The sequence below is a fragment of the Arachis hypogaea genome, chromosome 1 (assembly GCF_003086295.3).
Source record: "Arachis hypogaea cultivar Tifrunner chromosome 1, arahy.Tifrunner.gnm2.J5K5, whole genome shotgun sequence".
Taxonomy (NCBI): Eukaryota; Viridiplantae; Streptophyta; class Magnoliopsida; order Fabales; family Fabaceae; genus Arachis; species Arachis hypogaea.
In genome coordinates this window covers 7,759,856-7,787,118 of record NC_092036.1, presented here as the reverse complement: position 1 = coordinate 7,787,118, position 27,263 = coordinate 7,759,856, and the positions used below count along the sequence as shown (strand labels likewise).

Sequence of the window (27,263 nt, the reverse complement as noted above, 5' to 3'; positions counted from 1 at the left end):
ATTGATTTTGATTTCTTCACAAATTATCCTTACAAAGACACTCTAGGGTGAGAGGTTAGTTCATCTTTCTAGAAATGGAGTGAATCTTCTTAGAAAACAATTAAAAAAAAGGGGAAAAAAGTGATAAAAGAGAATTACTTTCCAAAAAGGAAAAACTACAAAATATAATCAACGAACATAACAACATTAGCTGTTTCTGACTCAAAGTCTACACCAATACATCTTATTGACTTGTATTGTAAAGCTTTAAAAGTTTATTATATGATAATGTTAGGAAAATAAAAAAATAGGTATAACTTGTCTTATTTAATTTAGCATTTAATAATTATTAACAATTAATGAATGCTAAATAAAGTAAATTCTGGTTATTTTTTACTAATATTTTTTTGTTATCAAATATTTTCGTTTATTTTATTTGTTACGAAACATTAAAAGATTTAGATTCCAGATATCCTCCACATATGGCAATGCATTTAAACAAAATCTATTTTAAATTCCCTCTAATTAAATCAGGAATTTTTGTACAATGGCAACAATGCACATACATGCTACCTAAGATATTCAATTGTATGCATATAAAAAATTTATCCTATATAAACAACATAAATAGAGCAACAGAAATTGAGTCACAATAAAAATCAATAACTTTTCATTCTTCATTTTCCATCTTTCTTATCACCATACCATCACTATGGCTAGAAAGAAAGTGGAGTTCAAATACATAGCAAATGACTCAAAGAGGAGGGCAACACAAAAGAAAAGGAAAAGTGGTATGATAAAAAAGGTTGATGAGATTAGCACTCTTTGCGGAGTTGATGCTTGTGCTATAATTTATACCCCTGATGAACCACGGCCAGAGGTATGGCCATCGCCATTAGGAGTGAACCGAGTGATCTCTAGATTTAACGAAATGCCTGTATTAGAACAAAGTAAGAAAATGATGTCTCAAGAGAGCTTCTTGAGACAAAAGATCCAGAAAGGCCAAGATCAACTAAAGAAACTAAAAAATGAGAATAGAAAGAAAGAGATGAACAATCTCATGTTTCAATCCTTAGGTGGCTACCAATCCCTTGACAACGCCACCATGATTGATCTCAATGATCTTGCATGGATCATTGATCAAAATATCAAGGAGGTCAACAAGCAAATTAGCAAGCTTCAAGGGCAAGAAGGGACTAGTAATAATAATAATAGAGTAGCAACCATCAATGATGAGCAAGCTCAAGTGGACAATCTCATCAACAGTGGTGTGTTTCCATTTGTGGATACTGCTAATAATTTCCAAAATGATTATGGCCCAACTCCATTTAATCCTTGAAAACAAACAAACCAACCAACCATGCTTAGTGGGGTGCAATGATGAGTTTGTCTCATGTTGTTTGATTTAATGTTATGTTTGTCATTATTATTATTATTATTATTATTATTATTAGATGTGTCTTTCTTACACCATCATAGTTTAGTAGCTTTGAATTTTTTATGCATGTTTTATTTTTCTTTTGCAACAAGTGTACTTTTTTTCTTATGAAATGTATTGGTGGTAAGAAGAATTATCATTTGTGAGGTATTCGATAAAGTTCTATTAGTGTTCTTGGATCTTTTTATTTGATGTACATTTTCTTCATTTTCCTGTTTTGGAACTTTAATGAGTGCATAAGTATTAAAAAAAGCATTTTAATCAAGTTGAATTGGACTAGTGGTTAGCTCACTAGTCCTTTTAAATAAGTATCGGGAATTCGAATATCATCTTGTACATGCAGCAATCTATTGACCAGCGACAAACACTTAAATGGAACTTTGATCCATGACGGATTAGTTTTTAATCTACCATCTTAAAGAAATACCGTAGAAAACCGAAAAAAAAGAGACCCTAGGATAGGAGGTTAGTTCATCTTTCTAGAAATAGAGTGAATTTTCTTAGAAAACATAAAAAAATAGGAAAAAAGTAATAAAACAGAATTGCTTTCCAACAAGGAAAAACTACAAAATTAATCATAACAATATTAGTTGTTTTTTACTTAAAGTCTACACTAGTACACCTTATTGACTTGTATTGTAAAGTTTTAAAAGTTTAGAGTAAATTACCGATTTCACCCTCGAATTATTAGAATGCTGATAAAAATAACTTTCACCTTTATTAACGACAAAAATACACCTAAAATATTAGAAAATGCTATAAAATACCCGGCCATAAATAAAAATCTATTCCGTTAACAGAGTTGGCTGAGCTGTCAAACGGAGTCCGTTACACCCTTTCTTCTGCTTCTCCTTCATTCTCCCTCACTCACTCCCTCCCCAAAGCAACTACAACAACAATAAACAACATCTCAGTCACTCGTTCCCTCCCCTAAACCTCCCAGAAGCCGCTACAAGCTTCAACAACAACAACATATCTCAGTCATCCCAAAATTACAACAACGACAACAATATCATCTTCCTAGCAGAAGCTCCTGCAACAACAACATCTTCCTCACTATTTCTCTCATCAAATACGATGTCGCCTCTTCTTCCACAGTTTCTCTCCCTCAAGTACAACAATGGTCTTGCTCTATGCCAGTGTCATCTTGCTCATCCACTTCTCCTTCTTTGATTCATCTCTGTCGCCACCTCTATCTTTCTCTCTACTTGTTGTTCTGGTTCTCTCTCCTCAACGATGGCGCCTGCAGTGATGCTACCCTCTCCTCCCGTCCTCTCTCACTCCCCAAAGCAATTACAACAACTATAAGCAACATCTCAATGATTCCCTCCCTCCTCCAAACCTCCCAGAATAGACTTAACACCTCACCCTCTTCATCTCATCCACAGTAATAATCAACCATAATCAGTAATAATCATCCATAATCAGCAATTTCATAATTTTTCATTATGCTTTTTTTAATAATATAATAAAAATAGAATCTAAAGAGAAAGAATGACAAAAGAGAAGAGCTGGAGAGAGAGCTCCTCACCGCCCTCGAGAGAGAGGGACTATCCGCTACTGGCTTACTACGAGAGAGAAGAGTAAGGCGCTACAAGACAGGTTCCTGACAACGATGGAGGGGTGGCAAGAAAACAGCGATGGCGATGGCGAATTGATGAGCGGATAATTTGTACGCTTTTTGGCATTGTTTTTAGCATGTTTTTAGTATGATCTAGTTAGTTTTTAGTATATTTTTATTAGTTTTTAGTTAAAATTCACTTTTCTGGACTTCACTATGAGATTGTGTGTTTTTCTGTGATTTCAGGTATTTTCTGGCTGAAATTGAGGGACCTGAGCAAAAATCTGATTCAGAGACTAAAAAGGACTGCAGATGCTGTTGGATTCTGAACTCCCTGCACTCGAAGTGGATTTTATGGAGCTACAGAAGCCCAATTGGCGCGCTCTCAACGGCGTTGGAAAGTAGACATCCTGGGCTTTCCAGCAATATATGATAGTCCATACTTTGCCCAAGATTTGATGGCCCAAACCGGCGTTCAAAGTCACCCTCAGAAATCCCAGCGTTAAACGCTGGAACTGGCACCAAAATGGGAGTTAAACGCCCAAACTGGCATAAAAGCTGGCGTTTAACTCCAAGAGAAGTCTCTGCACGAAAATGCTTCATTGCTCAGCCCAAGCACACACCAAGTGGGCCCGGAAGTGGATTTTTATGTCATTTACTCATTTCTGTAAACCTTAGGCTACTAGTTTTCTATAAGTAGGACCTTTTACTATTGTATTGAGACATCGAGGGGTAGTTATCTTTGTTCTGATGCTATCTTAGATCATTGGGAGGCTGGCCATTCGGCCATGCCTAGACCTTGTTCTTATGTATTTTCAACGGTGGAGTTTCTACACACCATAGATTAAGGTGTGGAGCTCTGTTGTACCTCGAGTATTAATGCAATTACTATTGTTCTTCCATTCAATTCCGCTTGTTCTTGTTCTAAGATATCACTTATTCTTCAACTTGATGAATGTGATGATCCGTGACACTCATCATCATTCTCACCTATGAACGTGTGACTGACAACCACCTCCGTTCTACCTTCGATTGGGTGAATATCTCTTGGATTCCTGATTGCACGATGCATGGTTGATCGCCTGACAACCGAGTGCTCGCCTGACAACCGAGCCAACCATTCCGTGAGATCAGAGTCTTCGTGGTATAGGCTAGAACTGATGGCGGCATTCAAGAGAATCCGGAAGGTCTAACCTTGTCTGTGGTATTCTGAGTAGGATTCAATGATTGAATGACTGTGACGTGCTTCAAACTCCTAGCAGGCGGGGCGTTAGTGACAGACGCAAAAGAATCACTGGATTCTATTCCGGCCTGACCGAGAACCGACAGATGATTAGCCATGCTGTGACAGAGCATAGGAACATTTTCACTGAGAGGATGGGAGGTAGCCACTGACAACGGTGAAACCCTTGCATAAGCTTGCCATGGAAAGGAGTAAGAAGGATTGGATGAAGACAGTAGGAAAGCAGAGAGACGGAAGGGAAGGCATCTTCATGCGCTTATCTGAAGTTCCTACCAATGAATTATATGAGTATCTCTATCTTTATCTTTGTGTTTTTATGCGTTCATCACCATATCCATTTGAGTTTGCCTGACTAAGATTTACAAGATGACCATAGCTTGCTTCATACTAACAATCTCCGTGGGATCGACCCTTACTCGCGTAAGGTTTATTACTTGGACGACCCAGTGCACTTGCTGGTTAGTTGTGCGAAGTTGTGTTAATGCCATGGTATTGAACACCAAGTTTTTGGGGTTCATGACCGGGGATTATGAGAGTTGTGAAAAGTATTGTTCACAATTTTGCGCTACCACGAATCTAAGAGGAAAGATCGAGAGATTTACTGGGACAGTGAAGAAGGTAAGGAACTATGACAACGAAGGGGAGGCAAGCAAGCAGTAGTGGCGACAATGAGGTTCTGCCGTTGAAGACAAAGAAAAAGAGAAAGTGGCATGGGTTGATGAGCAACTGTTCTGTGTGTTGGAGAAGTAAAAGTGAAAAGAAGGGAGAAGAAAAAAGGAACGGAAAGCGGGTGTGAGAGTGAAGAGGGTGAGGCATAAGCTCTTTTTGGGAGGTTTGGGGGAGGGAGGAAGTGAGGGAGAATGAAGGAGAAGCAGAAGAATAAGTGTAACGAAATCCATTTGATAGCTCAGCCAACTCTGTTAACAGATTATATTTTTATTTACGAGCGGATATTTTTGTAGTGTTTTTCAATATTTTTGGTGTATTTTTGTTGTTAATACGAGTGGAGGTTATTTTTGTCACCGTTCTGATAATCCGAGGACAGAATTGGTAATTTACTCAAAAGTTTATTGGGTAAAGTACTATTTTTATCCCTAACATTTGGGGTGAATCCTATTTTGGTCTCTAACATTTTAATCATCTTATTTTTATTACAAAATGTTTAATGGCATCAATGTTATCCCACTGTCAAATCCTTCACTAACACTTAACGAAATTGATGTACTATTAATAATGCTTTTATTAAAGCTACATTTGTCCAACCCCCTTTTCCTCCTCCACCCTATCAACAAGTCCAAACTCCATTCTCCTACTCTCTTTTTCTTCCTCCTCAAACTCCTCTTGAAGAATTAATAATGTAAAAGGGAGAGAAAAAAACGAATAGAAAAATGAGATTTGGGCTTGTTAAGAGAATGAAGGTAGGAGAAGAGGGTTGAGCAAACATACTTTTAACAAAAACATTATTAGCAGTATGTCAATTCCATTAGTTTTTAGTGAAGGATTTGATGATAGGATAACATTGACGTCATTTTAAACGTTTTGGGATAACAATAGGATGATTAAAACATTAGAGACCAAAATAAAATTCACCCTAAACGTTGGGGACCAAAACAGTATTTTACCCAAGTTTATTTTGCGATATTGGTAAGGAGATAAAAAAAGGTCATAACTTATCTTATTTAATTTAGCATATATTAATTGTTAACAATTAATAAATGTTAAATAAGACAAACTTTAACTGTTTTTGACTAATATTTTTTATTATCAAACATTTCCATTTATTTTGTTTGTTACGAAACATTAAAGGATTTAGATTTCTGATATCGTCCACATATGGCAATGCATTTAAAGAAAATCTATTTTAAATTCCCTCTAATTAAATAAGGAATTTTTGTACAATGGCAACCATGCACATACATGCTACCTAAGATATTCAACTTGTATGCGTATCAAAAATTTATCCTATATAAACAACATAAATAGAGCAATAGCAAAAATTGAGTCACAATAAAAATCAATAACTTTTCATTCTTGATTTTCCATCTTTCTGATCACCATATCATCCTTATGGCTAGAAAGAAAGTAGAGCTCAAATATATAGCAAATGACTCAAAGAGGAGGGCAACACAAAAGAAAAGGAAAAGTGGTCTGATAAAAAAGGTTGATGAGATTAGCACTCTTTGTGGGGTTGATGCATGTGCTATAATCTATAGCTCTGATGATCCACAACCAGAAGTATGGCCGTCGCCATCAGGGGTGAACCGAGTGATCTCTAGATTTAAGGAGATGCCTGAATTAGAACAAAACAAGAAAATGATGTCTCAAGAAAGCTTCTTGAGACAAAGAATCCAAAAAGGCCAAGATCAACTAAAGAAATTAAAGAATGAGAATAGAAAGAAAGAAATGAACAATCTCATGTTTCAATCCTTAGGTGGGTACCAATCCCTTGACAATGCCACCATGATTGATCTCAATGATCTTGCATGGATCATTAATCAAAATATCAACGAGGTCAACAAGCAAATGAGCAAGCTTCAAGGGCAAGAAGGGACTAGTAGCAATAATAATGGAGTAGCAACCATCAATGGAGAGCAAGCTCAAGTGGACAATATCATCAATGGTGGTGTATTTCCATTTGTGGATGCTGCTAATAATTTCCAAAATGATTATTGCCCAACCCCATTCAATCCTTGAAAAACAAACAAACCAACCAACCATGCTTAGTGGGGTGTGCAATGATGAGTTTGTCCCATGTCGGTTGATTTTAATGTTATGTTTGTCATTATTATTATTAGATGTCTCTTTCTTACACCATCATAGTTTAGTAGTTTTGAATTTTTTATGCATGTTTTTTTTTCTTTTGCACAACTCAGAGTGTACTTTTTCTTATGAAATGTATTGGTGGTAAGAAGTATTATCATTTGTGGGGTATTTGATGAAGTTATATTAGTGTTTTTGGATCTTTTAATTTGATGTACATTTTCTTCATTTTCCTGCTTAATGAGTGCTTAAGTATAAATAAAAAAAGTATTCTAACCAAGTTGAATTGATCTAGCTAGTGGTTAGCTCACTAGTCTGCTTAAATAAGTATCGGATATTCAAATCTCGTCTTATACATGCATCAATCTATGGCCCAGCTGCAAATCCTTAAATAGAACTTTGATTCACGATAGATTAATTCTTAGCCTACCGGACTAAAAAAAATACCGCAAGAAACTGAAAAAAAAGTGTTCTTTCTTTTTTCCTCTACTTTTTTCTTTTCTAATTTACTTTTTGGACCATGAAAATTTACAAAGATATAAAATAGGATATTTGACACATTTGCCACTATAAAATTAAAAACATATATTTCACGGAAGTGATGACATACATTCACCATAATGAGAAAATTCATTTGAAGACTTCTCTTGTGTGTAATCCTTTTCAATAACTCACTCTATAGTCTATAATACTTAGGCATAGTCTTCGTCTCTATTCCAATTCTTTTCAAGAGGGAAACTTATATCTCCATCCAATACTTTGGTTCCCATTTTTATAATATCTTACAAATAACAATGCTCATCATCCTTACAAGCCTAAGTATTAGGTAGTCAATATTTTTTTTGTGTGTCTTACATTTAATTTAAACTAATATTAACCATCTTTTCTTTTTTTTTTTCTCCTAGAAGTGTTGGTCTCCTAGTATTTTTCATACATATTTAGTGTTTATAAAAAAAAGTTAATTATATTTTCATAAAATGTTTGATTATTCTATTATGTTAAGTTTAATTATTCTGATAATGATTAATTAATTTTGTTAAACTAATGTACAAAAATAATAAATATATACATGATAGTTGGATTATTGGTGATCGACTTTTTTATATTTTTGGATGATTTTTATTCTAACATATACCCGTTTGTAATAAATAATTAATAATAAATAGAATTTTTTAACAAATGAAAACTTGTTCTCACACCACATAGAGAAATATTAGGTATAATATTTTTGTATTAGTGTTAGCCAATACTTTGAATCAAAACTTTATTTTTATACTTAGGATCTAAGGTTTAGAGTTTAGGGTTTAAATTTAGTTAATACCATATTTTTTGGATATTAGGTATAAAAATATTATTGTTGGTTATCCATTGACCGAAAATGATAAATTCTATTGATCATGTAACATTACTCTATCATTTATTTGTTAGCTTGATCAATAATTGTATGCTTAGATTTGTGTAAAGTATAACTTATAAAATGAATAATTACTGCTCTTAAAAAATAAAATATTATCCTAATTTGTTGGGAATAAGTAGTATAACCACAATTCAATTTATCAATCTATCATGTGTCAAATAATTTGTTATTGGTATTATATTAAAGGGTTAATATAATAAGATCTTTGATTAAATTTTTAGATTTATCATTATGATAATGATCATAATATTGAAAAATAAATCTTTTATAATTTACTCTAAAATGTTCTTGGTCATAAGATTATGGTTTAGTTACTTTGTTGGTCTCTATAGTTTCGTAAAATTTTCAATTAGGTCCCTATACTTTTTTTTTAATTGGTCCCTACACTAATTTTTTTTTCAATTAAGTCCCTCTTAGTAGTAATTGGCTTAATTTTATAGAGACCCAACTAAAAAAAAGAATTGGTATAGGAACCTAAATAAAAGGAAAAAACAGTGTAGGGACCCAATTAAAAAAAATTGGTGCAATGACTCAATTAAAAGGAAAAAAAGTATAGGAACCTAATTGAAAATTTCGCGAAACTATAGGGACCAACAGAGTAATTAAACCTAAGATTATTAAACGAACATTAATAATCCAAAAAGATCAATATATATATATAATCGTCTTCATTAGATGAAGATTAATAGATCTCATTTATTAAATTATATATATAGATGGTGCATATATAGATATGGCCATTAAACTGACTCACTTCAAAAATTTCTAATGGTTATAATTATCACATATTTGTCAATAGGATATTCTCAAGATGAATATAATAATAGAGTTTCCTTTGACCAGCGACTGTCATCATAATTAATAATTTATTTATTATACTTTAATTTTGGGCACCTAATACCTTAGGGTGCTAGTTTAATGGATATATTAGGTATGATTTAAATACTTGTAGAATTAATGATTAGTCAATAAGAAATCTGTCAACTCTCGGTAAAGAGTTTGAGCTCTATGATTATAATGAATGAGATGAATAAAATCTTGGCTAAGGAAATTGAATGAATGAAGAAATGAGTTTCTTAAGTTATTCACAATTCATTATAATAATAGTAACAAGTTAGAATTTTGATAATTAAACCATACTTTAAGGGTTAATCAAGAGTTGGAAAGATGGAAGGAATTATACTTTGTTCTTCTTAGGCTCTTAGTAAAAATATATTACTTCATACTATCGAGTCGTTAAGAAGTGTTGCTAGATGCCAACCTTAATTAGTAAATTGAGTATGACTAATTTACTAATTACTACCCGCTTAGTATTGAACTTATGGAATCACACACTAACGAGTGTTCTACCCTTTGCTGTAAAATTATTTAATTATTATTTTGATTCGATCAAATAAATAATTATATTAATTCAAATAGAATATTATTATATTTTATGCTAACACCAAAAATATAATAATAATATGCTAATTGAGAATATTAAATGAGAATTGAGAATAATTAGCTATTCTATTTCTAAATTTGAATTCTAAGTTTGGATTAGATCTTAACTGATTTTGTTTCAAATTGAGTTATGATATGATTCATAAATTTGAAAGATTCAAATATGAAATCAGTAATAAATCTCATAATATATATATATATATGCCAAGAGTGGAGGAAAGAGACGAAAACCAACACAAGAGTTTTATTCCTTCATAAATGTATGTGAGTATGATTTTTGGAGAAGAATTTTATGGTGTGTAAAGAGTTGCAAAGAGGTTTCTCAATTTAGATCAGATATCCGTTGATCAAGGAGTTAACAGCAAAGGTTGATCTCGGTGTGGATGCGCATAGAGTCATCGTACAACAAAGAATAAAGTTTTTACTAAAACGTCCTAAGATATTTAGATCTGATCTATATATTATTCGAATAAAGTTCAAAAACAAAATAGATCTTTAGGATTACTTTCTTTTCTTCTGCTGCGTGTTATGAACATATGGTAATCCTTTATTATCAACCGACTTTATAGAGAACGACTCTTTTTTTTAGGCTAAGAGGTTGATAGTGAAATATTGAATCAAGTTGTTGGCCTTATAATATATCTTAGTATGAAGGACAAGAAAGATTTGTATCTGTTTATAAATTTTCCAAGCGATGAATAATATCCGGAATAGCAAATTATGATACTATGCAATTTGTATGACTTGTTATACAGACGATATACATGAGAAGCTACTTTAATAAAATGGGATCTTTTCTTTTGGAAGGTGGAGAAATTACCAAACGTGTAGCATTTTCTCACGCTTAGTACCAACAAGTCCTTAAAAAAAAAAGACTATGTCTTCGCCAAATAAATATTAAGCAATAATAGCATGGCACTTCGAGTTCGGCATTAATTTTTTCTCAAAAAGCATTCAATTCTATATCGAAAGAGTAGTATGAAAAAAAACCAGTAGTTACCATTTTATATGATTTATCGAAAGCCTATTTCGATATCACAAACTATTAAATATTTGGTTTAAATAAGTTCTTGGTCTTATAAAATATTTATTTTTTTCTATATTCTTTATAAAATTGTTTATTTGGTGTTTTTTTACTGTAGCATATTAAATTTGGCTTTTAAAAGATAATTTTCTAAAAGCTATTGTATTTATGTTTAATACATTAAATTAAAAATAACTTTTAATAAGTATAAAATAATTTTTAAAATTTAAAAAGTCTACCACTCTTATAAACATAAGAGTAAGTTTGGATATTTATTAATATATATATAAGGATGTATTAGATTTTTTAATTTTGATAAACATTAGTTGTTTCTGACTAAAAGTCTACACCAGTACACCTTATTGACTTGTATTGTAAAGCTTTAAAAGTTTATTAGATAAAGTATTGTTTTAATCCCCAATATTTGGGGTTAATCTTATTTTGGATCCTAATTTTTTAATTGTCTTATTTTTATCACAAAATGTTTAATGACATCAATGTTATCCCACCGTTAAATATTCCTTCACTAACATTTAGCGAAATTGATGTACTATTAATAATGCTTTTGTTAAAGCTACATTTACCCAACCCCTTTTTTTACCTTCTCCCTCTCAACAAATTCAAACTCCATTCTCCTACTCTCTTTTTCTTCCTCCTCATACCCCTCTTGAAGAATTAATAGTGTAAAAGGGAGAGGAAGAAAGGAATAGAAAAATGGGATTTGAACTTTTTAGAGGGTGAAGGTAGTAGAAGAAGAGGGTTGAGCAAACATAACTTTAACAAAAATATTATTAGCAGTATATTAATTCTGTTAGTTGTTAGTGAGGGATTTGACGGTGGGATAACATTGATTTCATTTTAAACGTTTTGGGATAAAAAGAGGACGATTAAAACATTAGACAACAAAATAGAATTCACACCAAATGTTAGGGACCAAAACAGTATTTTACCCAAGTTTATTTTACAATAATGGTAGAAAGATAAAAAAAAGTCAGAAATTATCTTATTTAATTTAGCATACATTAATTGTTAACAATTAATAAATACTAAATAAGACAAGTTTTAGTTGTTTTTTATTAATATTTTTTATTACTAAATATTTCCGTTTATTTTATTTGTTACAAAACATTAAAAGATTTGGATTTTTTATACCATCCACATATGGCAATGCATTTAATTAAAATCTATTTTAAATTCCCTCTAATTAAATCAGGAATTTTTGTACAATGGCGATAATGCACATACATGCTACCTAAGATATTCAACTTGTATGCATATCTAAAATTTATCCTATATAAACAACATAAATAGAGCAATAGTAGACATTGAGTCAATAAAAATCAATAACTTTTCATTCTTGATTTTCCATCTTTCTGATTACCATATCATCATTATGGCTAGAAAGAAAGTGGAGCTCAAATACATAACAAATGACTCAAAGAGGAGGGCAACACTAAGGAAAAGGAAAAGTGGTCTAATAAAAAAGGTTGATGAAATTAGCACTCTTTGCGGGGTTGATGCTTGTGCTATAATCTATACCTCTGATGATCCACGGCCAGAGGTATGGCCGTCGCCATCAGAGGTGAACCGAGTGATCTCTAGATTTAAGGAGATGCCTGAATTAGAACAAAGCAAGAAAATGATGTCTCAAGAAAGCTTCTTGAGACAAAGGATTCAAAAAGGCCAAGATCAACTAAAAAAACTAAAAAATGAGAATAGAAAGAAAGAAATGAACAATCTCATGTTTCAATCCTTAGCTGGCTATCAATCCCTTGACAATGCCACCATGATTGATCTCAATGATCTTGCATGGATCATTGATCAAAATATCAAGGAGGTCGACAAGCAAATTAGCAAGCTTCAAGGACAAGAAGGGGCTAGTAGCAATAATAATGGAGTAGCAACCATCAACGAAGAGCAAGCTCAAGTGGACAATATCATCGATGGTGGTGTGTTTTCATTTGTGGATGCTGCTAATAATTTCCAAAATGATTATCGCCCAGCCCCATTCGATCCTTGAAAAATAAACAAACCAACCAACCATGCTTAGTGGGTGTGCAATGATGAGTTTGTCCCATGTTGGTTGATTTTAATGTTATGTTTGTCATTATTATTATTATTAGATGTCCCTTTCTTACACCATCATAGTTTAGTAATTTTGAATTTATGCATGTTTTTTTTCTTTTGCACAAGTTAAGTGTACTTTTTTCTTATGAAATGTATTGGTGGTAAGAAGAATTATCATTTGTGAGGTATTCAATGAAGTTCTATTAGTGTTCTTGGATCTTTTTATTTGTACATTTTCTTCACTTTCCTGTTTAATGAGTGCTTAAGTATATAAAAAATAGTGTTCTAACCAAGTTGGATTGGTCTAGTGCTTAGCTCACGAGTCCGCTTAAACAAGTATCGGATCGGATATTCAAATACCGTGTTGTATACATAGCAATCTATTAGTCAGTGACAAACCTTTAAATAGAACTCCGATCCGCAGCAGATTTTTTTTTTGCCTACCGGACTAAAGAAATACAGAAGGAAACCGAAAAATTTTACTTTTTGGACAATGAAAATTTACAAAGATATAAAATAGAATATTTGACACATTCGCCACTATAAAATTAAAAACATATATTAGTTTAAATTAAAAACATAAATTTTTTTGTCTTACATTTAATTTAAACTAATATTAACCATTTTTTCTTTTTTTTTTCTCCTAAAAGTGTTGATCTCCTAGTATTTTTTTTTATCAAAAATGCTATTTGTACATTAAAATCAACCACTAAATCAGCCACCAATGCAATGTATTTATTTATAAATACATGTGTGGTTTAATTTATTTTCAATGTGTATTTGTATTTCAACATGTATTTTATACTGTGACTGACTTTAGTGGCTGATTTTAGTGTACACATAGCATAACTCATTTTTCATATATATATTTGGTATTTATAAAAAAAGTTAATTATATTTTCATAAAATGTTTGATTATTGTATTATGTTAAGTTTAATTATTCTGATAATTAATTAATTTTGTTAAACTAATCTTGAAAAATAATAAATATATACATGATAGTTGGATTGGTAATCGATTTTTTATATTTATGGATTATTTTTATTCTAATATATACCGTTTGTAATAAATAATTAATAATAAATAGAATTTTTTAACAAATAAAAACTTGTTCTCATATCATATAGAGAAATATTTGGTATAATATTTTTGTATTAATGTTAGCCAATACTTTGAATCGAAACCTTATTTTTATACTTATGATCTAGGATTTAGAATTTAAAGTTTAAGGTTTAGCTAATATCATATTTTTTGGATATTAGGTATAAAAATAATATTTTTGGTTAAACGTCGAATCGAAAATGATAAATTCTATAGATCATGTTACATTACTCTATACTTTATTTTTTAGCTTGATCAATAATTGTATACTTAGATTTGTGTAAAGTATAACTTATAAAATGAATAATTATAGCTCTTAAAATGATAAAATTTTATTCTGATCAATCGACTTTTACAGAGAACTACTCTCTTTTTAAGTTAAGAGATTGATAATAAAATATCAAATAATTTATTGACCTTATAATATATTTTAGTATAAAAGACGAGAACAAAGATTTATTAGTTTTTTAGATCGTTTGTTACAATTTGACTAAAAAATGAGAGTACATTTTGTAATGCAGCACTTATATATGTTTTAAATATTTTAAATCCAAACATTATAAACCTAAAAAAAATAACAAAACTATTGACATTATCAAATTCATTTATAACCATGTCTGCAAATATTTCTGATGATTATTAGGTTGCTCTCACTTATTGTTATATATGTTCTCATAGGCTACAAGGGTGATGAAGGGTTGTTTTTGTTGGCATAATAAATTTGTTTTACACGCTTTTAGTACATTTTTGCTTTATTTGGAGAAAATGAGAAAATAAAAAGGTATGTTTTTCTTTCTTTATTTGGTTATGGAAAAAATAAGAAAGAAAATAAAAAGAATGAAAATAAAACATATATAGCAAAGTGGTTTACTTAAAGAGTAGCATTGTCTTTAATGCTAACAAAGTGGTTTTTTGGTTGTGAAAAGCAGAAAAAAATTTCTGTGGATTTTCTCTCTCTTCATTTTCTTCCGGACAAAAAGAAAATGGTATAATATAACTAATCCAACACAAATTTAGAAATTAGACCAAAAAAAAAACTTTTGAAAATTACATTAAATATAGAATTTTGTCAGGCAAACAATAATTTTTGTGAATAATATAAATAATAGATTTTAAAATTAGTCCAATAAAATAAAAACACACTACACCTTAAATTATCCACTTAAATCTTAATATTAGGATAATCATCTGCACATCTAGTAAATTAAATATTCGATATATCCATTGTTCACGTTGTTTAATATTTTAATTGTCTACCTGTATTTTTTCTTATATTATAAAATTGTGTAAGTATTTTTTAAACTTTATAATTTATAGTCCTATGAACGTAAAAATAATATAATAAATTAATTATTTAGAGTTTAAATCAAACACAATACAATATATTTAAATTTATTTCATGTATTAAATATATGTATAATTAAGATTATTATGCGATAATGTATAAGAACATTTAATTTGCCATCTAATTTCTGAAGGGTACTGGAGTAATTGCCACTTTGGTTTGTGTATATTTTGAAAAAAATATATTATATTGATTTTCAATTATAATTAAAAATCTAACAAATAATTCCAAATATACATTTTTTTTAAAAATAATCTATAAAATATAAACTTTTAATTTAATAATTAATTTTTTTAAAATATTACCTAAACAGAAATTTATTCAATAATATAATACTATTTCTTGAAAAGCGCCTACATTTAATGACTTAAGCCGCGATTCCCATTTTTTCGCTGACCCATAATACAAAAGATATGCGATAGGGGTGTACATGTTCTGACTCAATCTAAAAGTCCAGTTTGGACCCGAATATTTAGAAACTAATTTAATATGATTTTATCGGGTTTAGGACTGTGTAAGGATTTCAAAAATAGATTCGATCGTTATTTAGAGTCAGGTCTGAATCAAGGCGAATTCTGTCTCACTCGGTTCTATGTGCAACGTAAGGAGACTAAAAAAGGTATATATGTTTTAAATTAATTCTAATATTATGTTATATTAATTATAAGCTTATTATTCTATTTTTAATCACACTTAGTTGAATTAGAAAATAGATCAAAAAAGCATGGAATCAAAATTTATAGACAAATTCAAGTTCAAATATGGATATCAACTTTTCGGCAACAAGTATGTTTTTTTTCTTCTTTATTAATAAATTCATCATAATTTTTTGACATAAAGTTTATCAAGGTCTGAACTTCACCTATTTAGACCCGGTTTTAGTGTGACCAGAAAATAATATGATTTTACCATATTTAAAGCCGGGTAAGGATCTCAAAAGTAGACCCGATAATTATTTAGAGTTGGATTCGGATTAAGACGAACCCAATTTCACCCAACTCATATACACCCCTAATACGCGATTATTACAGTAATTGCGCTTTCTAATAGAATATCAAGTAAAAGCTCTAAGCTCCTCAATTTTGTTCGCCCGAATCTCAGGTTCTCTATTGCACTCTCCCTTATGGGACGGATCGAATTATTTTCCCCTTTTCCTCATGATATTTGTACCCTATTGGTCATTGAAGAATACTTAGGCTTAGAGGGTGGTCCCTCTTTCTCGCGTAGAAGTTATCAAAATTCAAACACTTCGCGTTTTACTCAGCATCATTGTTAGGCATAAGACCATCTCCAGTAGGAAACTTATTTCAATTCCTATTTAGGGTCCATTTATCATAAAAAATAATTTCATATAAGCTTTTGCATGATAAACAATAAATAAGAACTTAAAGTATCTCTCTTTTTCATTAGGAGGAACTAAATTTAGTCCTTATTGTAGTCCTACTAAATTAATTAAAGTAATTAAAATTAATATAGTTATTATTTTTTTACAATAATGTTATTAAAATTTATAAAATTCAAAAAGTAATTCACTATTAACAAAATATTAATATTAAAAAATATTAATAACTTCATGAATTACAATAATACACAACACATAATTCGAGATTAAACTGATTTGTAAAATTACTTAATATAAAAAAACATAGTTAATCTATATAGTTGACGACAAATATTGTGAAATTGCTATATGTGTTCAATCAAGTTCTCTTTCAATTGTCGATGCTGTTGCCTATTCTGAAGTTGGGTATTTTTTTAGAAAAATTGATGGTACGGTTTAAAATCTTCCACTCCCAATTGAAGGTATGATAAGCCATTTTTGACATTGTCACACTCTAGGTCTTGACCAAAATTTCCTGCATAAGTGTCTCTTTTATCCTCAACAATTATATTATGTAATATAATACAAGTTCTCATTATGTTTGCAAGCTTCTTCTTTTCCCAAGAGCGCGCTGAATCACGTATAATTACAAAGCGTGCTTGCAACACTCTGAATGCTCGCTCTACATCTTTTCTTTGTCCTTCTTAGTATTGTGTAAATAACTTGCATTTCTCCCTTTGTAACTTTAATATTGATTTGATAAATGTGGCCCATTCAGGATAAAAATAACATCTGTTAAATAGTATCATATAGTATAATTATTATCATTGATGGTATAATTTACCTCCAGAACACGGTCATTTAGAATATCATCAAACACTGGTGAACGATCTAACACGTTGATATCGTTATTTGAACCAGAAACTCCAAAGAGTGCATATCATATCCAAAAGTCTGAATATGCTACTAACTCAAGTACTATGCTTGCAACCCCATGATAACTACTCATGTACATACCTTCCCACGTGTTTGGACAATTTTTTCATTGTCAATGCATGCAGTCAATGCTACCTAATATGCCAGTAAAGTTACGATCTTTTGCCATTTGTGTTTTTCCCTTTCCTTTTCTCTTGCTCTTGTTTGATCTTTGTGGGCGAACGGGAGAGGCTACACTAGTTTTCTCAATTAACAGTATTTTTGAATTTGATGATGATGAGTATGCTCCGGTTGCATTGACCTTGTTTTTCTTTAAGCCTCCACTTTGTGTAGGTAGTTGGCTTCTCTATTTTTGTTCCAAACGAATTATATTTAAATGTCTCTCAAAAGTGAATTTTTAACTATAATTTGTGGAATAAAATTTATAGGCCAACTCTTTTATATCATCAGCGTTCGAAGCACTCCTTATGTTTTGACTAGGTTGATTGTAGCAACCAACAAATTGTGTAACTGCCTTGTTGATCTTATATCATCATTTCTTATATGCAACTACCCCATTTTCATGTCGACGCTAAATTCTACACAATAGCTGTGAATTTGATTTCAAAATATTTCGCCTTTTTGGTCGATACCAATCATAGGATCAGTTGAAACATTTAACCATGCACTGATCAACATCTCATCCTCTTTCTATTGTCAATATTGAATACTATCTTGCCTACTATTTTCAATATCAACACCATTGAAGTCAATATCATATAATCTACGAAGATTGGAAAAATCTAAATATTACGAATTTGGACTAGATTGTATTGGAGTTTGAAAGGATGGGTTAGAAAAGCTACTAATACCAGATGAGTGATGTTTTGGTGCACTGAATTGAGCTGGAAAGAGGTTGGAGTAAATTTTCGATAGAGAGATTAAATATAGTTGAAAATAAAAAATGTGGTGTTTGTGAATTTTGATTATGTGGTTGAAAAATCGAAAATTGATTATTATAATGAGTTTTAAAATTGAAATTATGAAGATTTTGTAGATTTGGATTTTGAAATGTATTTGGTAGTGTATGTAAAATTTTGATTTGGAATTTGAAAGTTTAAAATTTAAAATTGTTGGGTATTTGATATTTGAGAAAAATTTTGTAAGTATTGAAAAAAGAGTTGAATTAGTTTAGATCTATTTTTTTGAACAAAAAATAATATCAGTAAAACTTTGATTTCGTAAATTTAAAAAAAGGTGAAAAAGAGTAGAAGAAATTATGAGAATAAAAATGTATATAAATAGTATGTATAGAATAATAAAATATTAATTTATTAATAATAATGATAACGGTCATATATTTTTATTAATATATATATATATTATATAATATACATACAACGGTCATATATATATAAATTCAAAAAATTTAACTAAAAATTATTTTGTAATGGGTAAAAATTAAATTTATCTTTTATGTAAATAAATTTAATTAATGTTTAATTATTCTGTTGGTTCCTATAGTTTTGCCAAATTTTTAATTAGGTCTCTATACTTTTTTTCTTTCAATAGGGTCCTTACGCTACTTTTAATTTTATAATTAGATCCTTTTTTAGTGTAAAAATGTTAGAGTTAACTGAATTTTTCTTCGCAAATTAAAGGTATTCATAATTAAAAACCTAACTAGATCTTTGATCGCATGTATTTTGAGAGAAAATCCTGTTAATTATAATGTTTTTGGTATGAAAAAGACCTAATTACAAAATTAAAAGTAGTATAAAGATTCAATTGAAAAGAAAAAAAAGTATAAGAACTTAATTAAAAATTTGATAAAATTATAAAGAGCAACAAAATAATTAAATCTTTAATTAATTATAATTTAATATAATAATATAAACAATGCTCAATATTAATTTAATATAATTATTTATATTAATTATGATTTAATATAATTAATAATAAATTAATTATAATTTAATAATTATTTATTTTTAAAATAACTTGTCACGTGACAAGTTATTATTGAACATTCAAAAATTTTTTAAAGAAGAACTCTCTTCTCTCGAAATGTGTGTGGAGATTGTCCATCTCTCTCTTCCAATAGTTGGTCCCCCTTTTGACAGAAAAAGTGAAACTAGAACGTTTGAAAACTCATCTGTTGGAGTTTCTCTAAAATTTACCTCTACTAGTGCTTCAAAAGGTTTGATGTAATTGACGTCGTAATTTGGTGATCTATAGCTTCGGATCCAATTCTGGACTTTACTGTTGATTTTTCGCTCTTGTTTTAGTTCGATGGAATAAACAAAAATATGTTTTAGTCTTTTTTTTATTGTGGTTGATGCTGTTGCGATAGACTTTCTCCGGATTTTAACGTGAACTGAGGGAGACGTAGAATTAGAATGAATAAGGAAGCATTTAGTATAGGGGAGAAGTGCCTTACGAGTTAATACTCAAAATTACACCTGAAATTTGACATCGACTCAATTTAATCCTCTAATTTTCAATTAACCCAAATTATACTCCGAAATTTTAAGACATAATTCAAGTTGGTCCTTCCATCCATTTTCGTCATAAAAAAAATGACATGACACGATTAAACAACATTGTTTTGCTTTTTGAGCCTAAACGATATTGTTTTACTCCTCCTCCTCTTCTTTTTTCTCCTCAATATTTAAACCTCCCACCATTCCATTGTCATCACCATCAATCATATCTTCTCAACCCCACCACCGCCACCCTCCTCACCTCCCCTTCATCCACCACTCCAATTTGGATAAAAAAACATGTTTAACGATTTGGTTTGATTTACAATACCGTAAAGAAGAAAAAGGTTGTAAATGAAGCTTCTAATAAAAAAACACAATAAATAGAATAAAAATTAAAGATAGATAGATACAAGAGTAAAGTATCATTTTGTCCTTAACGTTTGGGATAAGTCTCAAAGTTATTCCTAACATTTCAAAATTGACTCAATATTATCCTACCGTTAGGGATCTGTTAACAGAATTGACGGCGGGACAAAATTGAGACAATTTTAAAATGTTACGGATTTAAATAGGACGAAAACGTTGAGGACAAAAATGATACATAGAAATAAATTTTAATTTTATCCTTCAATAATATCAATTTTTTACTATACATAGTATTCAATTATTTTTTAATCACATTTAAGCAAATTACACTTAATCATATTACTTTCATTTTAAATAAATTATTTTTTTATAATTTGACTCTTAAAGATTTTTAGTTATTATGAAATATTTGTAGAATGACTAGTATATAAACTTACAGAAAAGAATATATATATACAATAAAATATAAATTATACCTTTTGTCTCTAATGTATCCAAATTCTTTAAAATTATAAAAAAATAAATTTATTTAAAATAAAAGTAATGTGATTAAGTGTACTTTATTTAGATGTAATTAAAAAATAATTGAATACTATGTATAGTAAAAAATTAATTTTATTGAAAGATAAAATTAAATTAAAATTTATTTTTATGTATTTTTTTGTCCCTAATGTTTTCGTCCTATTTAAGTCCCTAACGTTTTAAAATCGTCTCAATTTTGTCCCGCCATCAATTCTATTAACGGATCCCTAATGGCAGGACAACATTGAGTCAATTTTTAAACGTTAGAGACTTAAATAGAACGACTGAAATGTTAGGGACAACTTTAGCACTTACCCCAAACGTTAGGGACAAAAACAATACTTTACTCTAGATACAATTTATATGATTATTATAGAAGCTATTTCAGAAAAACATAATTATTTACTCATATATAAAGTTATAATTTAGAGATTAGTACATTTATATGAATTTAAGAACGATAGTTTCTTGATCTTGAGAAAGAATAGAAGCTACATTAAAAAACTTAACCAATATAAATTTACAAATAAAGCATATGAGTAACATGACAATAAATTAAAAATAATAATAATAATGATCCCCTAGTATTTTTCTAAAAAGTGTGTTTAATGGTTTAGTTTGATTTATTGGATAAAACCAACATAACTTACTACGATTTAGGTTTTATTGCTTTGATTTTAGTTTTCAACTTAATCCAATTTGATTAAAATGATTATGACATTGTATCATTTTAAATTTATTTATTTTTAACTTCACCCGATTCAAACTATTGTAGTTTGAAATTTTGAATTGATTAGTTTATATTTCATCTAAATTTTAAATTTTATAATTTAAAACTTTTAACTATTAATTTTTTCTCAAAAGTCAAAATCTAATTATCTTCTACTTATACTTTTCCTTTAAATATATATTATCCAAGCTGACTAAAGTACTAAAATTAATCATGAAAAATTAAGGTGTTGTCTTTTTTTTTGTCAGTAGATTGGACAACTTTCAATTTTAGGTATCCCAATAAATTGAACAACTTCTAATTTTAGGTACACAACACAATTTTAGGTACACAACACACCTTTGAGGTGGAGAGGGGAGATATGCCAATTGAGCTAAGGCACAAAAGTTAGCCTGTGATGCGCCTCCTTTGCACTTAGGTCCAGTTTGGATAAACAGTTTAATTAAGTTATTTTTGAAAAAAAACTTAAACAATAAATGACTATATTAAAAGTAGCTTGTAAATAAGTTATTTTGTATTTGAATTTTTAGTTCTAAAAGTGCTTATTTTATAGAAATATGATAAAAAGTAGTTGTATTATGAGAGAAGTTATTTTTTTTAACATCTCTATAAACTCCTAAATAACTTCTTAAAAAGACGCAATTTAATTTTAAAAATTGTACCAAATATTAATACTACTACTTTTTATAAGTCAAAAGTAAAAAAAAAAAAATTACTTTTGAACCTTTCCTTAAAAAAACTACTTTTCATAAATCAAAAGTTAAAAAAATTGATTCTAATTATATTCTAAGTTCTAACATGTCCTCGGCCTCTCCTCAAGTTCATCAACTACCCATTTGCCGTCAGCCGAGTTGCAATTTCAGTTTTTCGGACATATGTATTCATTGGTGAAGGTGAAGTTGATAACTTGCAGGATGGTTCCCTCTTGCAAAATATATTGTCTATAGACAGTTCTCATCATAGCGAATGACACTTACCTTATTTGGATCCACCTTTGAAAAAAAAAAAAAAAAAAACACTTCTCCCAAGATAGATGTTAAATTTCCGCACAACCTTTTTGAAATAATCCATGTAAGGGAACTCCATCCCAACTTCGAATCATATTTGGCTTATTGGTGCATATGCATTACTATGAGGAAAGAGTTTCTACGTGGGAGAGAGTTTCTGGAGGTTGGGAGTTGGGTTATGGGTTGGATATTATGGTTTTTATGGGCTGAAATAGTGATTTCTTGGATTTGACCTTGGGCTTGAACTTGTACACCAGTTTGGGTCCTAACTCCTTCACTAACAATACCCCTTATACCTTTTTCATCTTAGTCCGAGTAGGAGTTTTCTTTGCACAACTAGTCACTACATCGTTAGTTGGAATTTTATGGACATAGTCTCTCCTTTCTACACCATCATAAAAAATTTGTGGGATGTTTATTGGATGCTCACAATAAACTTCTATCCTCCTCTCATTAATAAAAGCAACCTCATAAATCATGACTATGTCAGGGCGGCATACAGATCGGATCGGATATGGCCAAAATTTTTCGTATTAAATTCATTGAATCGAATCTAATATCTGCACATTTTATACTCAGATCCGATCAGATTTGATATTTACGGATAAGATCAGATATCGGATATATCCAATCAAAAAACAAAAAATAAAAATATACTTTAAAATTCAAAAAATTCAAAAATAAAATTATATTAATATCTTAACTCTAAAATACAAAAAATAACATACCAAAAAAATCTAGAATTTAAAAGAAAAATAACTACAATCAAATCATAACAGATCACCAACAGGTTTACAAAAATAAAAAACCTGAATCAAACCCTAATAGCATGGAAATTTAAAAAAAAAATACAAAAGAGCCACAAATCAAGAAGTTATAGAGCATAAAATTTATTCTTATTTAATTTTTTTAAAACAAAAAAACATCAAAGGAACCAGTAGAAGATACTTAGAACTGAATGAGTCAAGCAGACAAAAAATTGGAGCAGAAGCAAAAACAAAATAGTGACTAAAATGCCCAACAGACGTAAAATAACGATGATGATGACATTGGCAAAGAACAGAGGCGAGGCAGAGAAGAACCACGATGAAGGTATGAACGCGACTGTCGAGGACAAAAAGAGCGACACCACCGCTAATCCAAGGAGAGAGGAGCGCCGTTGAGAAAAAAAAGAGAAGAGAAAACGACGAGGTGGTGAGGAAGAGAAGACGGATGCGAGACAGAAAGGCGACGGGATGCGAGATGGAAGGCCACGGGATGCGAGATGGCAAACGAATGAGATTTGAGAAGAGGTGAACGGCGGTGATGGTCACTGATGAGTATATTAGAGGATGAGACTTTAGATGTGGGTTTGAGAAATGAGAAGAGGGAGAAGGGAGAGGGGGAGAGGGGGAGAGGGGGAGATGTGCAGCGCCAAAATGAATGTTTAGGGTCAGGGTGTTTGATTTCTAAACTTAACTATTTATATTATTTATTTATTAAGTGTGCAGATTTGCGGATACAAGTGCAATATTCACAATCCGATTCTTTTAGAGTGTGGATCGGATAAGATTCAATCTGATGACTGTGCAGGTCGGATAATATCCACAATTTGTCGATCGGATAAATACTACAAATGTGTGGATATTATCCAATCCATATTCAGCCCAAACTATGTCTATATCTATCCTAAGCATCTTCAAATTTTCATCAACTTTGTTTCTAGGTTCAACCTGTAAAATTTAGAAACGTTAGTATACTATATATTTCAACAAGTCTTGGATGAAAAATCGGTTCAATGTATAATCCTCATACTTCTATTCCTACGTACTTCATCCTTCCATCTTTTTCTTTTTCAAACTTTTTTTTGTGAAGGATCACCATCACGGTCAGAGTAAATACCCATAGTCGTCCCTGAGATTCGTGCAAATACTCAATGTAATTTTCAAGATCCCGATTTTCCCATTGTAGTTCCCCAGATAAAGTTCCGAGCACTCAAAGTGGTCCCTGGGCATATTTCTGGTGATGAGTCATCACCGGAGTGCTGACGCGGCTTCGGTTTGCCAGGCTGGAAGGGTCCAACGGCTAGCTGAGCTGGCTAATTTTCAATTTGTACCCACGTTGGTCCCTCCCATTATAACTAACCCTAAATCCCCAAATTTTCATAAGCTTCATCTCTTCTTCTTATTCATCGCTCTCTACTCATTCTTCCATCTGGGGCTGTTACTCATGTCTTGAGGGTCTGCATAAGCATCCCTAGTTATATGAATCTTGGCACCATAATTATATTGCAGGTATTTTATTGTATCTCCAGCCTTTCCAATAAGTACGCCAACCTTAACACAAAGGTAATATATCTTATCAAGGAAACTGCTTTCCAAATAGTTATATTAATTATTAGAATGTCAATTCCAAATAACAGAAGATGGGTTCCGGTGAGGACATATGAAAAGAGATGGGCGTCTATATCAGTGTATCATCATCATCAACTTTCCCCAAAAGCTTTGGATAAGGCATAATTAATGTCAAAGATATAATGCAAAGAAAATTATTCAAAAATAATAAGTAAAGAAGGTTGTGAATTTTGATCACTCATCATTATGGTAAATGACCTAAAACTTATCAAAAGAAAAGCCACAGACTCAATGCCAGAAAGCATAAAGGATAGCCAAACTGGATTTTGGACATAAAACATGAAATACAAATCTAATATGTAAATGAGCCAAATGTATGCATCTATCTACATGAATTGGAATACCTTATTGTTAGGAACATCAATTCTCCGTGTCGTGGTCTTAGTGGCAGGTGTAAGTTGATTTTGGCCAGGAGAAGCATCTTGCTAAAAGCAAGTAAAACAAAATCCAAACAAAGAAAACAAAGCCCTTTAGAATGAAATACAGATACGTAAAAGCAATTACAATGTTTTTCTCCACAACATGTATTACTAGTCTCACAAAATAAAGCAGCTTTATAATCCACACCTTATCAGAGGGAATCTCCACATTCTCTAAAGCATTATCAACTAAATGTGGTTCCTTATCCCTGGTGGTAGGTCTTGCTCGGCTGAGTCCTTAGCCGGTTCTTCAGGAGGTTTCTCTACCTTTTCATGTGCATCCTCAGCAGGCACCTCCTGGCCCTCGGATGGCACATCCTGGGACTCAGCTGGCTCGGCAACTTCACCAGAACCTTGTTCATTTGCACTCGTCTTTGAATCATTCTTGGGCTCAGCAGGTTCACCATCCTTTAAAACAGCACTTTCTAAATCAACTCTGTTTCTTCCACAGGCTTGTGAGACTGCTCCTCCTAATGCTCATTTGCATTTGCCCTAGCTGTTAAAAAACACAGAAACATTGTTCTTCTCCACGTCATTAACAAAATCAACAATTTTTTAAAGGATAATTTAGCTGAAATGATAATTACATCATCAATTATACAGATGCAAAGTCGAAGTTGGCATCACTGTATGAAAAATGTGTGAGGCGCGAGATAAAGAGAGGAATAAAGTACCTAGGTCGTTGTCAAGGCGAGGGCGCTTGTTGTCGCCGTCGTCGGGAACCGCGGCATCGACGTTGTTATCGTCAGGGTTGGATTTGGCATTAGATTCGGTAGGCTCAGAATCGAGATCTTCGAACTTGCGTTTGCAATTGGAGGGAAGAGGGCTGGCAGAAGGTGCAACAACTTCTTCCTCCGCCATTGAGCTGCGGTCTTTGGGAGAGAGAGTGGTTACGCTTGGAGGATTTTACAGTGATGAAAAGAAAAGAAATGAGAGGTTCGATGGAGAAAGAAAACAGAAGAGAAAAGATTGGGATATTTTGCGAGAAAAAGGAAGGAGGGTGTCACGTCAGTGCTCCGCATCACAAAAAATATGCTGAGAGACCACTTTAAATGCTCGGAGTTCTATCTGAAAGACTACAATGAAAAAATTGAAATCTTGATGATTATATTGAATATTTGCACAAATCTCACGGATGACTATAGATATTTACTCCAATATGTATTGTAGTCATCTACTTTAAAAAACAGAGATAACACCAAACATTACAAACTTAATAATCCTAACCAAACCAACAACTCATTCTTAACTAAACAACCCTAAATCCTACCACAAAAAGAATCAAATGACGGGTAAAATAAAAATGAAAGGAAATTCAAAATTTATAAAATATCCAAATCTCTTCACTTAAGTATTTAAACAACGCTAAAATGCAAAGAGTCAAACTCATCTAACACGAACCATAATGCAATAACTATAAATAAATTGAAATTAATATTCCAAATATGCTAGTATCCCACGAAGTGATAAAAAGGTAAGAAGTGAGAGACGAATCTTATATTAACTGGGTTTTCTTTTAGAGCCACGAAGTTATGTTCTTTAGACGACAAATACTTTTATTTTAATGGCAGAAAACGTTGATAGTTGATATCTTACTCCAAATTTCTCTTTTACTTGATTTAAATGTTACTATTCCAAAACTTAAACTCTACTAAGATATAGGGGCTATAAATCTTTTATACTAGTAAACTTAGAAGAGTTAATGCTGATGTGTTATTTTCTTAG

At 31.0% G+C, this 27,263-nt stretch overlaps 3 protein-coding genes and 1 long non-coding RNA gene across 4 annotated transcripts; 3 read left to right on the top strand and 1 right to left on the bottom strand.

Annotated features, from left to right (window-relative positions):
* The first annotated feature begins 691 nt into the window (after positions 1-691).
* On the top strand, positions 692-1,318 carry LOC112701745 (agamous-like MADS-box protein AGL80). Its single transcript, XM_025752865.3, has one exon. The coding sequence runs from the start codon at positions 692-694 to the stop codon at positions 1,316-1,318; it is 627 nt and encodes a 208-aa protein (XP_025608650.1).
* Positions 1,319-6,288: 4,970 nt separating this feature from the next.
* LOC112797176 (agamous-like MADS-box protein AGL80) lies at positions 6,289-6,915 on the top strand. Its single transcript, XM_025840014.1, has one exon. The coding sequence runs from the start codon at positions 6,289-6,291 to the stop codon at positions 6,913-6,915; it is 627 nt and encodes a 208-aa protein (XP_025695799.1).
* Positions 6,916-12,258: 5,343 nt separating this feature from the next.
* On the top strand, positions 12,259-12,885 carry LOC112700850 (agamous-like MADS-box protein AGL80). Its single transcript, XM_025751987.3, has one exon. The coding sequence runs from the start codon at positions 12,259-12,261 to the stop codon at positions 12,883-12,885; it is 627 nt and encodes a 208-aa protein (XP_025607772.1).
* A 9,481-nt stretch (positions 12,886-22,366) lies between these two features.
* Positions 22,367-26,881, bottom strand: LOC112794002 (uncharacterized). Its single transcript, XR_003198689.3, has 4 exons — positions 26,213-26,881; positions 25,687-26,034; positions 25,464-25,544; positions 22,367-25,041 (listed from the first exon to the last, which is right to left on the bottom strand). It is a non-coding gene; the product is annotated as an uncharacterized lncRNA (long non-coding RNA).
* Positions 26,882-27,263: the final 382 nt, after the last annotated feature.

Coding starts and splice junctions, on each gene's coding strand:
- LOC112701745 (XM_025752865.3), top strand. CDS start 692: ATGGCTAGAAAGAAAGTGGAGTTCAAATACATAGCAAATGACTCAAAG.
- LOC112797176 (XM_025840014.1), top strand. CDS start 6,289: ATGGCTAGAAAGAAAGTAGAGCTCAAATATATAGCAAATGACTCAAAG.
- LOC112700850 (XM_025751987.3), top strand. CDS start 12,259: ATGGCTAGAAAGAAAGTGGAGCTCAAATACATAACAAATGACTCAAAG.